The sequence below is a fragment of the Heptranchias perlo genome, chromosome 11 (assembly GCF_035084215.1).
Source record: "Heptranchias perlo isolate sHepPer1 chromosome 11, sHepPer1.hap1, whole genome shotgun sequence".
In the NCBI taxonomy this organism is placed as follows: Eukaryota; Metazoa; Chordata; class Chondrichthyes; order Hexanchiformes; family Hexanchidae; genus Heptranchias; species Heptranchias perlo.
Genome location: NC_090335.1, coordinates 65,665,534 through 65,678,741, shown reverse-complemented (window position 1 = coordinate 65,678,741; position 13,208 = coordinate 65,665,534). Strand labels below are relative to the sequence as shown.

The 13,208-nt window shown below is 39.3% G+C and overlaps 2 protein-coding genes across 3 annotated transcripts in view; one reads left to right on the top strand and one right to left on the bottom strand.

The window, feature by feature from the left end:
- Positions 1 to 785: 785 nt before the first annotated feature.
- LOC137327009 (non-histone chromosomal protein HMG-14-like) lies at positions 786 to 3,857 on the bottom strand. The gene is made up of 6 exons (XM_067992389.1): positions 3,661 to 3,857; positions 2,830 to 2,853; positions 2,208 to 2,240; positions 2,077 to 2,127; positions 1,892 to 1,996; positions 786 to 1,816 (listed from the first exon to the last, which is right to left on the bottom strand). The coding sequence occupies exons 1-6, from the start codon at positions 3,673 to 3,675 to the stop codon at positions 1,778 to 1,780; spliced, it is 267 nt and encodes an 88-aa protein (XP_067848490.1). The 5' UTR covers positions 3,676 to 3,857; the 3' UTR covers positions 786 to 1,777.
- A 467-nt stretch (positions 3,858 to 4,324) lies between these two features.
- The window catches only part of get1 (guided entry of tail-anchored proteins factor 1), a 52,230-nt gene continuing 43,346 nt past the window's right edge, over positions 4,325 to 13,208 (top strand). For both annotated transcript variants that reach the window (XM_067993291.1, XM_067993290.1), the window contains exon 1: positions 4,325 to 4,432. In XM_067993291.1, coding sequence (XP_067849392.1) covers positions 4,325 to 4,432 — 108 coding nt within the window. The remainder of the gene's footprint in view (positions 4,433 to 13,208) is intronic.

Below are 13,208 nucleotides of genomic sequence, written 5' to 3'. Positions count from 1 at the left end.
ACAGACACATCACCCAGACACACGTTCTGCTTTCTTACAGAAGGTGGCGCGTAACAGGAAGCAGCAAGTAGCAGTAGCATTTAGCCCCTCGAACCTGTTCCACCATTCAATGAGTTTATGCTGGACCTGTGACCTAACACCATATACCTGCCTTAGCCCCATTTCCCTTAATACCCTTGGTTCACAGAAATCTATCAATCTCAGATTTAGAATTCACAATTAAGCTAGCACCCTTTGCGTGGAGAAGCGTTTCCTAACTTCACTCCTGCACGTTCTGGCTCTAAATATTAGCTATATCCCCGCATCCTAGTATTCAAGTATAGGAGACCTCCAAAAACAGTTACAAATGTCTCGGCAGCTAGAAGCAATAATCTAGTCACTAACCTGTAAATCCTGCACAGTCCCTTTAAATAGTGCTGGTACGGGTCCTCCAGGCACGCAGACACATTCAGATGGTGGTGGTGAAGACAGTACGTTGAGTTGAACGTTAATTGCCAAAATGGTGTCTATCACTTTAAATCAGCGTTGCACACTGATTCTATCAATGTTCTCCTTATTTTACATACTTCCGGCATTCAGTATTTGTGCGTGCACTAACTCCTATACCAAGATGGCATCTGGTGCACATCATGCGGGAAAACTTGCATGTGCAGCCAAGATGCCATCTTGAATGTTTGAGAGGCATCATAACAATGGCTCTACACGGTCCAATTTAGCACTCCATGCTCTTAATTTTTTGAAAAAAAATCAGCCCATTTCTGTAACATAAAAATCCAAAGTCCACATTTAAGCCATGTATTTTATTGATTTTTTTTTAAATTCACCGTTACAGATACAGCTATGAACAGTCTGTACAATCCTACACAGAACCTGTACTGAAATAGAAACTGTATGCCTCCAATACATGTAATTAAATGTTAATACCATAATTCTAAAGTTCCAGTGACTTTTCAGCATGATGTTTTTGAAAACAGAATGTCAGTAACTATGAGACAGAAACATCTACCAAATATGTATAACACTCCTGTTATGCACCCATGGTGGTCAGTTTTCTCTGCAGGCAACTTCACCTATTCACACTGCTGATAAGTCACACTATAAACCCCCAAAACTATCATACTGAACACATTCACAGCAGTTTCACAAAAGAAAAAAGAAATCCAAGAAACACTATCACAGATATAGTCAAGACAACATTGCCACAGATTATTAAGAGGGAAGTCCGTGACTAAAGCAGGTTTTATTAGGCAAAGTTATCTATTAAAATTTCAACAATGGGCACACAAGTTACCTAACATTTAGGTTGTTTAACATACAAATGCTTCTAAAATCTTTTCAAAAAAAAGCGCCAAAATTAAAACTTTTTCCCTTAAATGTCCATGACAGTCAGGATAACAAACTGTCCCCACCCTTGCCCATGGAATGTTACAATATATTTAGATTAAAAAGTGACTTTCAAAGCCTTCAAACTCACTAATATATCTCAATAGTGTGTTTGTGGATTTAATGGTAAAATCCCTGTAACATCCAAGTGCACAATTCTTTTTTTATTTAATATAAAAAAATTAACATTTACAGACATTAACATCTTTAGATGTAAAATTGGGGGGGGGGGTGGAGAAAAGAGGTGTAGATGTGCTGGGATTCCCTCCTATTTCAAAATGTGTTGCCTATTATTGAACTACTAAAACCTTGCATTTACAAAATAGTTGATAAAAATATTCCTCTGAATTGTACAAGAGGTACATCGACCAATCATAAAGGGGCAAGACAGATGTTATTCTGACTTGGCTTCGTTCTCTCCAGCAGCGGGTGCCTGCAAAATATGAATTTGTATTAATATCCAAAATAAATAAAAAGTCACATAATCATTTTGATTAATTTAATTTACCTCGTTGTTTTTCCGTTCACCATTTTCTGAGGGTACAGAATCATCAATGGCTTCTTGGTTAGCCTGTGGGGGGTTTGCTTTTGCCACTCGGGTCTTGGCTTTTTTCTATGGAAGAAAAGCAAGTCTATGGTATGTTTGAGGAAAAAAATAAAATTTCAGAATTTAAAATAAAAAGTAAAACTCACTTGTGCAGCCGGTTTCTTTTTTGGGTTCTCATTGGATGGTTGTGTAGGTCTCTGAGAAAGTAGATATGAAAATCAGCCATTTAAAAAGAAACTGTACCTGAACAAAAAAGTACACTTGCTTCACACCTTACCTTCCTCAATTGCATGTAGCATACCGATCGGGACTATAAAAGAAAAAAAACCAAATGATTTAGTAAGTTTACAAAACAATGCCCTCCTCATAAGCTTACAAAATCCTTTAAAGTATTTCACATGCACTTCAACACAAGCATCTCTAACTACGCTTAGCATCTTAAAAGCTGACAATTCACCCAGGAGGAAATGCAGAAACCAAACTGGGGCCATCCAACAAGGGTTGATTCTGAGCTGTTTTGCTTTCCAGATGACAAACAGGGCATTAATGCTGCACATGTGCAAAAAATGCAATACATCTTCACTGAAACAAACTGGGAGCAATCACATTGTTTTGACATGAAACCGAATTTCAAACTTTTCCATTAAACTTATGTTTTTGATGTTCGAAAGACTAGGTGGTTAGATCGCTTTTTTAAAAGTTTTAACTACGTATTTAGTGTGTAGGTAATTAGCTCTCCTTTCCACATAATGTTCCAAAAAACATCAAACCTGTCGCACAACTGCAGTATAAGGCAAGGTACAGACGACTTTTGTGGTTCTTAGCTCAAACTACCAAGCGACTGGGCTAAAACAATATGCCAATCTTCCCCGCAAAAAAAAAACCAAAATGCATCTTACCTTGTCTATTACTGCATCAGAGGCCTGTTAAATAAAAGGTACATCCGTTTAAAAAAAATAATAATTTAATAGCGCAACAACAACGTCACTGAGGAAGGGGGAAGAGGGAGAAAGCCTTCAGGACAAGGATGGTACTGCTAAGTGTTTGCAAACAGTGCGGAGCCCGTAAGATCTGTGAAAGAGACACGTAGGGGGAGGGAGGATGCAGGGCGCAGCAAGGGACGTAAAGTAAATCCTTCCCGCCTATTTGTAACCTGCTGGACGAACTTCAGAACTCCGTGTTGCATTTTCTCCCCTCCAAATGGTTACAGAACATTCGAGATTCTGAATGGAGCTCGCAATTTGCAGAGGAGCAGCGACAGCCTAAAAGAAACATGGCAATACCCCTTTGTCTGCGGGAAAAGCCCGCCTAAAAAAAAAGGGGTGTGGGGAAAGAAAAAAAAATTAACAAAAATTACTTTGCAATTTTTTTTTGGGGGGGGGAAAGGGGGTAAATAATACAGAACCTTCGTTTGTTAAGACATTTACTGGAAAGGTTTTGACCTTGCACAAAAAAGTAATTAAGGGACAGATAGTGGGTCCTCATTGATGGAAGCGCATTTTTTTTCTAGCCTGCTTCTGCAATGGGATTTCGCTAGTTAAAAAACCCCAGAAACAATTCGATTTTTTTTTACTCCGCAACAACAAGATTTTTTTCCAGTGCATTATTTAATCAAATTTCTTGATCGAACATTGCAGAATTCTGGATAAAAATTACACATAATATATTCCCCCCCTCCTTTTAATCCACTTATTCCCTCCTCCCCCAAAAACGAAATTAAAACTACTCACCGCCTTCTTAGGCATGTTTTGAGGTTTTTTTTTATAATTGAAAAATTAAAATTAGGGGGGAAAAAACTAGAATGCAAACAGATTGCACTCCTTAAACATCAACTTATGCAGACCCCGAATCGTATTCAACTACCTTGTTACAATACAACTATGGTACGTTAATACTGCCAAACGAACTAGTTCGAACCAGATTCGTTCCTTTACTGAGTGTTACCTAACATGATGATGTATATCTGGCGCAGATTGGCTGAGGCCGCTTATTATCATGTATTCAAACCATAACGAGCGATCTGTGTGGCGCGCCGAAAGTGTCAATCAAGGTGTCGTCCTTGCTCGCCCCGCCCCCTCGACCCGTTTCAAGTTTGGTGGACCCGAACGTGCCGAGATTCTGAGGACCTTGCTGATTGGAGCTGTGCTCTCACATGGTTTACTGCTTAACAAAGGGACCATGAAATGTTTTTGTTTCTTTTTTTTTTGTTGTTTATTTCCAATGTGTGTGCATTAAATCAATTGCATTCCATCCACTTGTGCAGTTATTTTACCGTGTCTTTGCGCAAATAGTATATTGAAAAGGAATAGTCCCTCAAATTGGGGTTTCATTTAGAGGAATGGCTGTAGCTTAACTCCATTTACCGCTGTTGTCGTGGTCTTTTGGGGTGGGGTTATGATAGGAAACTTCAACATGGCGGAGAGCTGTGCGTGGTTGTTAGTGCTTGGCTCAGTTTTGCTATGCAGTCTGTTCAAGATGTTGTTACCGACCCTTTCCTCACTTGTAAGTATCCATTTGCAAGCCTAGACCAACAATAACGGTTAAATTACAAGCATTAGACGACCACCGGAATGGTTAATACAACATGCGACCATTTCAATTTATAATGTCAGTCCCTTTTTGTACAAATATTGCAGTGCAGAAAAATATTTAATTAGAAGTGGAAAACGCAGTAAAGTTTTGGAAGGAGTCTTATGATATTTTACAATTTGCTGTACTATGTAAAAATAATGAGGTATTCTAAGCATAAACTCTTATTAGAGATGAGTTCTTTGAGCACAATTGAGTCACTGATAATTTATACTGTACATATAAATGGGGACAGTTATTTAGAATTAGTAAGATCTGTAGAGAAAGGTGCGCCATTAACCGAAATGAGTGATTCTTGTGACCTATTAAATTTAGCCTAAAATGTGGGGGGTTGGCTTGGGTAGGTGAGTAGCTGCCCATAGCTATAGAAATATATATATATTTTTTGTAGACTGAATCTTTGATTCTAGAACTCATTTTTATTATCTATGGATGTATTCTGTTAAGAGGACCATGGTGGCTTCTTGCATTGTTTTGTAGATTGAGAAAGTTGAATAAAACTCATCACAAAGACTAAAGTACAACATTTATAATCATTTAAAAAAATACCCAATATCAGGTGGTAAGTGTAAAGTTTAAGACCTTAAATTCCTTAATGCATGATAATGTTAAACTGAACAACTAATTAATTATTTTAGAAATTAATGTTATAAATTGTGGGAGTTGTATTGCCATAATGAAAATGTGTTTTGCCAGTTTTAATTCATTGGTATAGGTTAAGAATGTTGATAAATGAATATGTGCAACAGTGTCACAGGAAAGTACAGATTGGATCTGGTGTAAACTTCAGAAAACAATTTCTTAAAACATCCAAAGTAAGGGGAGAATGATATGGCAATTTTATGCTTATTGAAAATTGACATCTGGTTTTAAATTGGGTTAATCAGGCAGTCTAGTGATAATTTATTTGACAATGTGAAAATTGCTGCTAAAGTGAAGAGCAAATTCATTCGATCAATTTTTTTCAAAATGAAATAAGGATTGTAGTTCTAAGCTTTTTTTTAAAAAAACAAGTTGATTTGAGTTTGCATTTTACTTCAACAGCCATTTTCACTATCAAAATTACTCAAGTGGGAGGACAAACCACCAGCTTTCTTCCCCCCCCCCCCCCCCATGCAAATGTTAGGATGAAATCAGGGCGTAAAACTATAACTTGTCATTTTTTTTTGAAAGGATCTATAAAAGGAAATAGTGTGGCAGAATTCAGTATCTAAAAAAGAAAAAAAATGGACAAACATTTTGGGATAGAGACTTTTCAGAATTTAAAAAAAAGCACTTATCTTGTGGTAGGAAAAGGGTGTCAAGAATTGCATGGGAGAATATTTATTTTTCCCTGAACATGTGGCACATATAGTGGTATGCATTGTCACCTACTACAGCTGCTGTTGCTAAACTTTGTGGGTGCCACTGTTTGAATTTAACTGGGAAACAGCGTAAGATGCAGCAATAACACAAAGTTGCAATCTGAAAGTATGGAACACACCAAGATTCCTAGCAGTAATTTTGGGATAAGGATCAAAATCCTAGTTATCTGATGAGCATGTTAACTTCATTCAGAGAAAACTTTTTGAAGCCATTTATCATTGTATTTTAAAATAAATGGTTGTGTGGCAGAAATGTGATCATCTAGGAGTTTTTTTTAAGAAAATGGCATCATAAGACAAAGTACTTCTGTTTTAACTTCAAAACATATAGATTCACATCAAAATGTACAAGCCTGCCTCTGGGAAAAAAATGAGCAATCAAGCAGTATTGGCATCTAGGAAGGGAAAGGTCAAGTGCCACCATACGCAGGGTGACATCCACTGGGAGGCATAGCTTGCTGTCATCTGTTGCAATATGTCAGGGTCTTCAGTGGCCGCAGCTCTGGACTCAAACGAAATGTTTCTCTAAAGAAGTGAAAATTTTTTCAAATTTATATTTTCAGATTGCAGAAGGAAGTAATTTGAAAATAATGTGCTACTAAATTCTTTTTCGAAGAATGTAAGATTATTGAAGGATCATAACATTGTTCTAGAAGTATACTTATTCCTCCAGAAGATGCTTGACAAAAAAGCCATTGTAGGCTGCTTTTATGATCAATCAAACAAAGTGATGGATCTAATTGTGAGCCAACTGCATCCCTTCAGTTTTTCATGTACTACTTGGTAACTACCTTTTAAATCACAGGCATGCCCAAGCATTCAGTTGCTCAGCCTGACTATGTTCCAAATGGTGGCCTGGCAGGGTACATAAATGCTATTCTACTGGAGATTTTTTTAAAAAAAAGTTTCTCAACAGCCATTTTCACTTTTTAACAAAATAACACAATATTGATGAATTCTGCTGTCAAAGTCTGTGGAGCTGCATTTTTTGATATCTGGATAATTATTTTCATATAATTATGGAATGGGGAAACTTGTTAGGTTGATGTTTAGTGCCTTAGGAAATTCAACCAATGGGCAGTAAGCACTGAGATCTTAATCAGGTGATAATTCTAAACAATTGTGACAGCAACTGTGAATGCTACCAGGTAATGGAAACTAAACAGTTTAGCGTCAGTTGAGTGATTACCTGTTGCTTGATGCTGTATTTTACTTTTATCAGAGAAATGGTTAATGACCACTAAGATGCTTTGTTCATTGCATTATTTTTGCATGATTTTTTTTTCTAAAAGTAGAAAATTAAGAGGGCAATTTTTGGAATAACTTGATATATCCAGAATGAGAAAAGGCCATATGTGCTGGTCCCATCTTTTGGTTGATTTCATGCCTGTGGATCAACCAGTTCTTCAACCATCTCCTGAGAGAGGCAAACACTAGAGACCTGTAGCCAACTCAGGAGTCTTCAAAAGTCCTCTCTGACCCCACAAAGACAAGTTCCAGGGGGTGTCTGACCCATGTACTATTTTCCAGAATAATTTACTCTTCCCTTCTATGTGCTGTGACCACATTTTCCAGAAATCTGCCTGATGCCTTTTTAAAGGACTGTCCTGTTTCAGTCATTTCTCCACAGAATAGAATGGTGGTGGGGGAGGAGGAAAGAATTACTTTTTTTAAAAAAAAACATAGTGTATTCACTTTTTTTGAAATGATAGGTAGACAAGATGCTAATGAGCTAGTTACATTTCCCTATAGCCTATAAATAAGCAATTTGTTAAACTATTTCAGCAATCTAAAACTATGTTGCACTCATTGTGTTGGGACGCCTTTGATCCTTTTCTAGCTGTGAGTAGGAGATACAACTCGGACATGGGCAGTCAGGTTTTTGAAACGGAATGCTGCAAGGTAGTTGGGTAGCAAAGGCTGCAGGATAATTGGAATGCAAGAGAGTGTAGTTGGAATTCATCTTGTTTAAGTCAATCCAAATGAATTGCTGAGGTGGGAAGGGGTAACCTTCATTATTTTGTATTACTAATTGGTGATCTATCGTGTTGTACACATAGTCAAGACCAATTTGAATTTTTCAGGTAGAGTTTAGAGGGTGGGGAATAATTGAACCAATAGGACGGAGGAAGGAAGGAGGAGGAGATCACCAGTAGGGACAGGGGGATGAGGAAAGGAATGCTGAGGAGGGGGGATTCAGATCATTGGGGGTAGGGGAACTAAGGCTTGGAACAACCAATTATTGGGGGGAGGGGGGAAATACAGCCCATGTGGAGGGTTTCTCTGGATAGGTAATACAGTCAGGGGCTATTGTAAAATATGAAATGGGGCAGATGTAGCCTGCGAGGGGAAATCTTGCCCAGCAAAAGGGGTGGGGGGAGATGAGGAAATCTTTCTCAGTTGTCCAGTGTTTGTTCTCACTTGGAAAAGTCATGGATTCTTGGTTGTGCAATTACTGCATAAAAAGCTGATGCTTTGGATTTCTGTGTGTAGTGAGGGCCTATCATGTAATGTTAGTTCTGTCCTGAGTTTCAATCCTTGGTCGGGTAGCATTGTACTTACAGCACCACTTGCAGGTCCAATACCTTTAAACTCTTTAAACCACTCATTATTTTCAATATTAGATTATACAAAGATACGTTGTACTGATTTAACTAAGGGAATCTGATTATTACTGCAACTCAGTATGTTCACTCACTTTGAAATTATACAGCTTAAAGATCTGTTATCAAGACACACACATCTGGTTTGAGTTACAAGGGGGTACTATTGTTATACAATAGGAGTGTAAGATATAGAGCAGTGTAAGCGAACACCCATAAAAGTAAGATGCTCAAATCATTTAACAGGAACAACTGATACCACTGAACTGGAGAAGGTATCTACGATAGACCTCCAATTTGTAATAGACTGCCAGGAATTGATCTCTACCATCTCCTATAGAATCTTGTTCCACAGATTGATCACCCTCTGGGAAAAGTAAAACCTTTGGACATCCCCAACCTTACCTTCTGCTTCCTCATCTGGTATGACTGGCTCCTCGTTTTACATACTATTTACTTCCATGATGTCCATGCCTTTAATAAATACTTAGAACTCATTGCAGTCTAAGTCTCCCAAGTATATCTTTATAGCTCAATGATCTCGAGACAGGCATCATCCTTATTGCCCCTCTTCACCAGAGTTGCAACTTATTTCCTGAAGTGGGGGGGGGACCAAAACTCGACTCAGTATTCAAAATGAGGTAATACCACAACCTTGAACACTTGACTCCAGTCATTTGATTTGGCTGTGTTTTCCTGACACTGAGCTTGTAACCTTAAGGCAGCAGTGATCATTCCCCGATCTATCTTCCTCTCATTTACCTTTCATCAGCGTCCACTCATATGTTTTGTGCCATGCCTTTGTTATTAGTGCCTATGTGCATGACTGCAGACTTGTCTATATTGAATGCCATTTGCCAGTCTTGGGGCTCATTTCCCCAATCTATCCGAATCCATTTGTAGTCTTGTTCCCTCTTTCAATTTAGTGGCACTTCCACAAAGTTTCATGTTATCTGCAATTTTCATTTAATCGTTAATCAGCACTGAACCTTGGGACACCCCACTCATGATGTACCACAACAACTATTTGCATTTATATAGTGCCTTTAGCGTAGAAAATGTCCCAAGGTACTCACATAAGCGTAATCAGACAAAACTCACCACGAAGCCGAAGGAGAAATTAAGAAGGGTGACTGAAAGTTTGGTCAAAAAGATGGAGGCAGAGAGGTGTAGGGAGGGATTTCCAGAGTTTAGGGCCTAGATGGCTGAAGGCACAACCTCCAGTGGTGGGGCAAAGGGAATTCGGGATGCACAATACACCAGAGTTAGAGGAATGCAGAGCGCACAAGGTTGCAGGGCTGGAGAAGGTTACAGGGAGGGGCAAGGCAATGAAGGGATTTGAACACAATGATGAAAACTTGAGGTGTCAGGGAACTGGGAGCCAACATATATATCACAGGGGTGATTGGTGAGTGGGATATAGTGCAGGATATGATGCAGGCAGAAGAGTTTTGCCCCATGAATTATTTGTAAATGGATCTATTTGCAATTGGTCAGATGTGTGCAACTGAAGGGTGTTACACGCAGTAAACCCCACACTGATTTATCACTCATTTAGGCAGTGAAACATTCACACTCGTACGACAGACTAAATATCAGAGCACAAAATGCTGGAAATGTACATATTGGACAGGGGCATTAGTGTTTTACTGAGCCAGGTAAATGACCTTGGAACGGAACACCTAGTTCACGCAATTGAAGAATATTGAAGTGTCATGAGCACTGCAGAAGCTACAACCGTATTTATGCACTACTGCATTTACTTGTTATTCTGAGCACAATCCTTAGTGCCATGTCGCAGCATTTGCCAGTATCAAATCCAAAATGGGGGACGGTAATGTGACACGTGAAGCCTTTTTGCATATTTTTACCTTTGGTGTTTGCTCATTTAACTCAATCAGGATGCATTTTGGTAGGAAGAATGAGGAGAGGCAAAATAAATTAATGGTACAATTTTAAAGGGGATGCAGAACAGAGACACCTGGAGATATATGTACACACATCTTTCAAGGAGACAGGACAAGTTGAGAAGGCTGTTAAAAAAAGCATATTAATAGAGGCATAGAGTACAAAAGCAAGGAAGTTATGCTAAACCTTTATAAATCACTGGTTAGACCTCAGCTGGAGTATTGTCCAATTCTGGGCACCACACTTTAGGAAGGATGTCAAGGCCTTGGAGAGGGTGCAGAGAAGATTTACTAGAATCATACCAGGGATGATGGATTTCGGTTATGTGGAGAGACGAGAGAAGCTGGGGTTGTTCTCCTTAGAGCAGAAAAAGTTAAAAGGAGATTTAATAGAGGTGTTCAAAATTATGAAGGGTTTTGATAGAGTTAATAAGGAGAAACTATTTCCAGTGGCAGGAGGGTCAGTAACCAGAGGACACAGATTTAAGGTGATCGGCAAAAGAACCAGAGGGGAAATGAGTTTTTTTATGCAGTGGGTTATGATCTGGAATGCACTGCCTGAAAGGGTGGTGGAAGCAGATTCAAGACTAACTTTCAAAAGGGAATTAGATAAATACTTGAAAAGGAAAAATCTGCAGGGCTATGGGGAAAGAACAGATGAGTGGGACAAATTGGATAGCTCTATCAAACAACCGGCACAGGCACAATAGGCCGAATGGCCTCCTTCTGCGCTGTATAATTCTATGATTTGTGATGCAATTGGATTAGAACCAATTGAATTCAAATTCTGTCCCAGCCGAACGCAACATATCGGCCCATAAATTGCTCCGAGTGGTGAACCAGCAGTGAGCGGAGCTCATTAGATTTGAATTCACCCACTAAGTTACCACGTTCTTTTTGACGGCAACCTCCTTGAACTGCGAGTTCAGATAAAATCAGCGTTCTTTTCCGGGCTGTGTGAGTGGTGAAAGGATCTCTAAGGCCCCTCAACCAATCAGCTTGAAGCAAGCCACCCAGAGAACCAGGAAGTGCAGTTCATAGACAAACAGCGCAGACTTAAAACCCGGATGTGCCCGATAAGGTATTATAAAATGACATATAGAAAGCAAAATAAAGGGAGGATCAGATTAGAAGACTGAGATAAGAGACAGAAGGAAAAAGTATTTTTTTTAAATGTCCAAAAACAGGAGTAACGAGACTACACATTTTTAGAAGTTAATTTTCAGTGCCAGAGAGGTTGTTTGGCAGTCATTAAAACTTTTACCATGCTGTTAAAACTTAGTTTAGACTTTCAAAAACTGAATGTACCTGTTTTGTGGCGATATTAGTTAGTTTCCGGCTGGGCAGGAGAGCAAGTTGGCACTGGTCCATTGATTTTATTGATTGCAGCCGGCAATGTCCCTTTAAGGTGAAGCTGTCAGATTGCTGGCGAGCCAGGAAGAGCAAGTTCTGGATTTCCGCATTTGACTGCGCATGTTAGGACTTGGTTAGGAAGTTGGCTGAGGAAAGGCGACAGAGAGTAGGGATAATGGGTCGGTACTCACATTGGCAGGATGTGACTAGTGGAGTCCCGCAGGGATCTGTCTTGGGGCCTCAATTATTCACAATATTTATTAATGACTTAGATGAAGGCATAGAAAGTCTCATATCTAAGTTTGCCGATGACAAAGATTGGTGGCATTGTAAGCAGTGTAGATGAAAACATAAAATTACAAAGCGATATTGACAGATTAGGTGAATGGGCAAAACTGTGGCAAATGAAATTCAATGTAGACAAATGTGAGGTCATCCACTTTGGATCAAAAAAGGATAGAACAGGGTACTTTTTAAATGGTAAAAAGTTAAAAACAGTGGATGTTCAAAGGGACTTAGGGGGTTCAGGTACATAGATCATTGAAGTGTCATGAACAGGTGCAGAAAATAATTAGTAAGGCAAATGGAATGCTGGCCTTTATATCTAGAGGTCTAGAGTACAAGGGTGCAGAAGTTATGCTGCAGCTATACAAAACCCTGGTTAGACCGCATCTGGAGTAATGTGAGCAATTCTGGGCACCGCACCTTCGGAAGGACATATTGGCCTTAGAGGGAGTGCAGCGTAGGTTTAGAAGTTTATAGAATCATAGAAGTTTACAACATGGAAACAGGCCCTTCGGCCCAACATGTCCATGTCGCCCAGTTTATACCACTAAGCTAGTCCCAATTGCCTGCACTTGGCCCATATCCCTCTATACCCATCTTACCCATGTAACTGTCCAAATGCTTTTTAAAAGACAAAATTGTACCCGCCTCTACTACTGCCTCTGGCAGCTCGTTCCAGACACTCACCACCCTTTGAGTGAAAAAATTGCCCCACTGGACCCTTTTGTATCTCTCCCCTCTCACCTTAAATCTATGCCCCCTCGTTATAGACTCCCCTACCTTTGGGAAAAGATTTTGACTATCTACCTTATCTATGCCCCTCATTATTTTATAGACTTCTATAAGATCACCCCTTAACCTCCTACTCTCCAGGGAAAAAAGTCCCAGTCTATCCAACCTCTCCCTATAAGTCAAACCATCAAGTCCCGGTAGCATCCTAGTAAATCTTTTCTGCACTCTTTCTAGTTTAATAATATCCTTTCTATAATAGGGTGACCAGAACTGTACACAGTATTCCAAGTGTGGCCTTACTAATGTCTTGTACAACTTCAACAAGACATCCCAACTCTTGTATTCAATGTTCTGACCAATGAAACCAAGCATGCTGAATGCCTTCTTCACCACCCTATCCACCTGTGACTCCACTTTCAAGGAGCTATGAACCTGTACTCCTAGA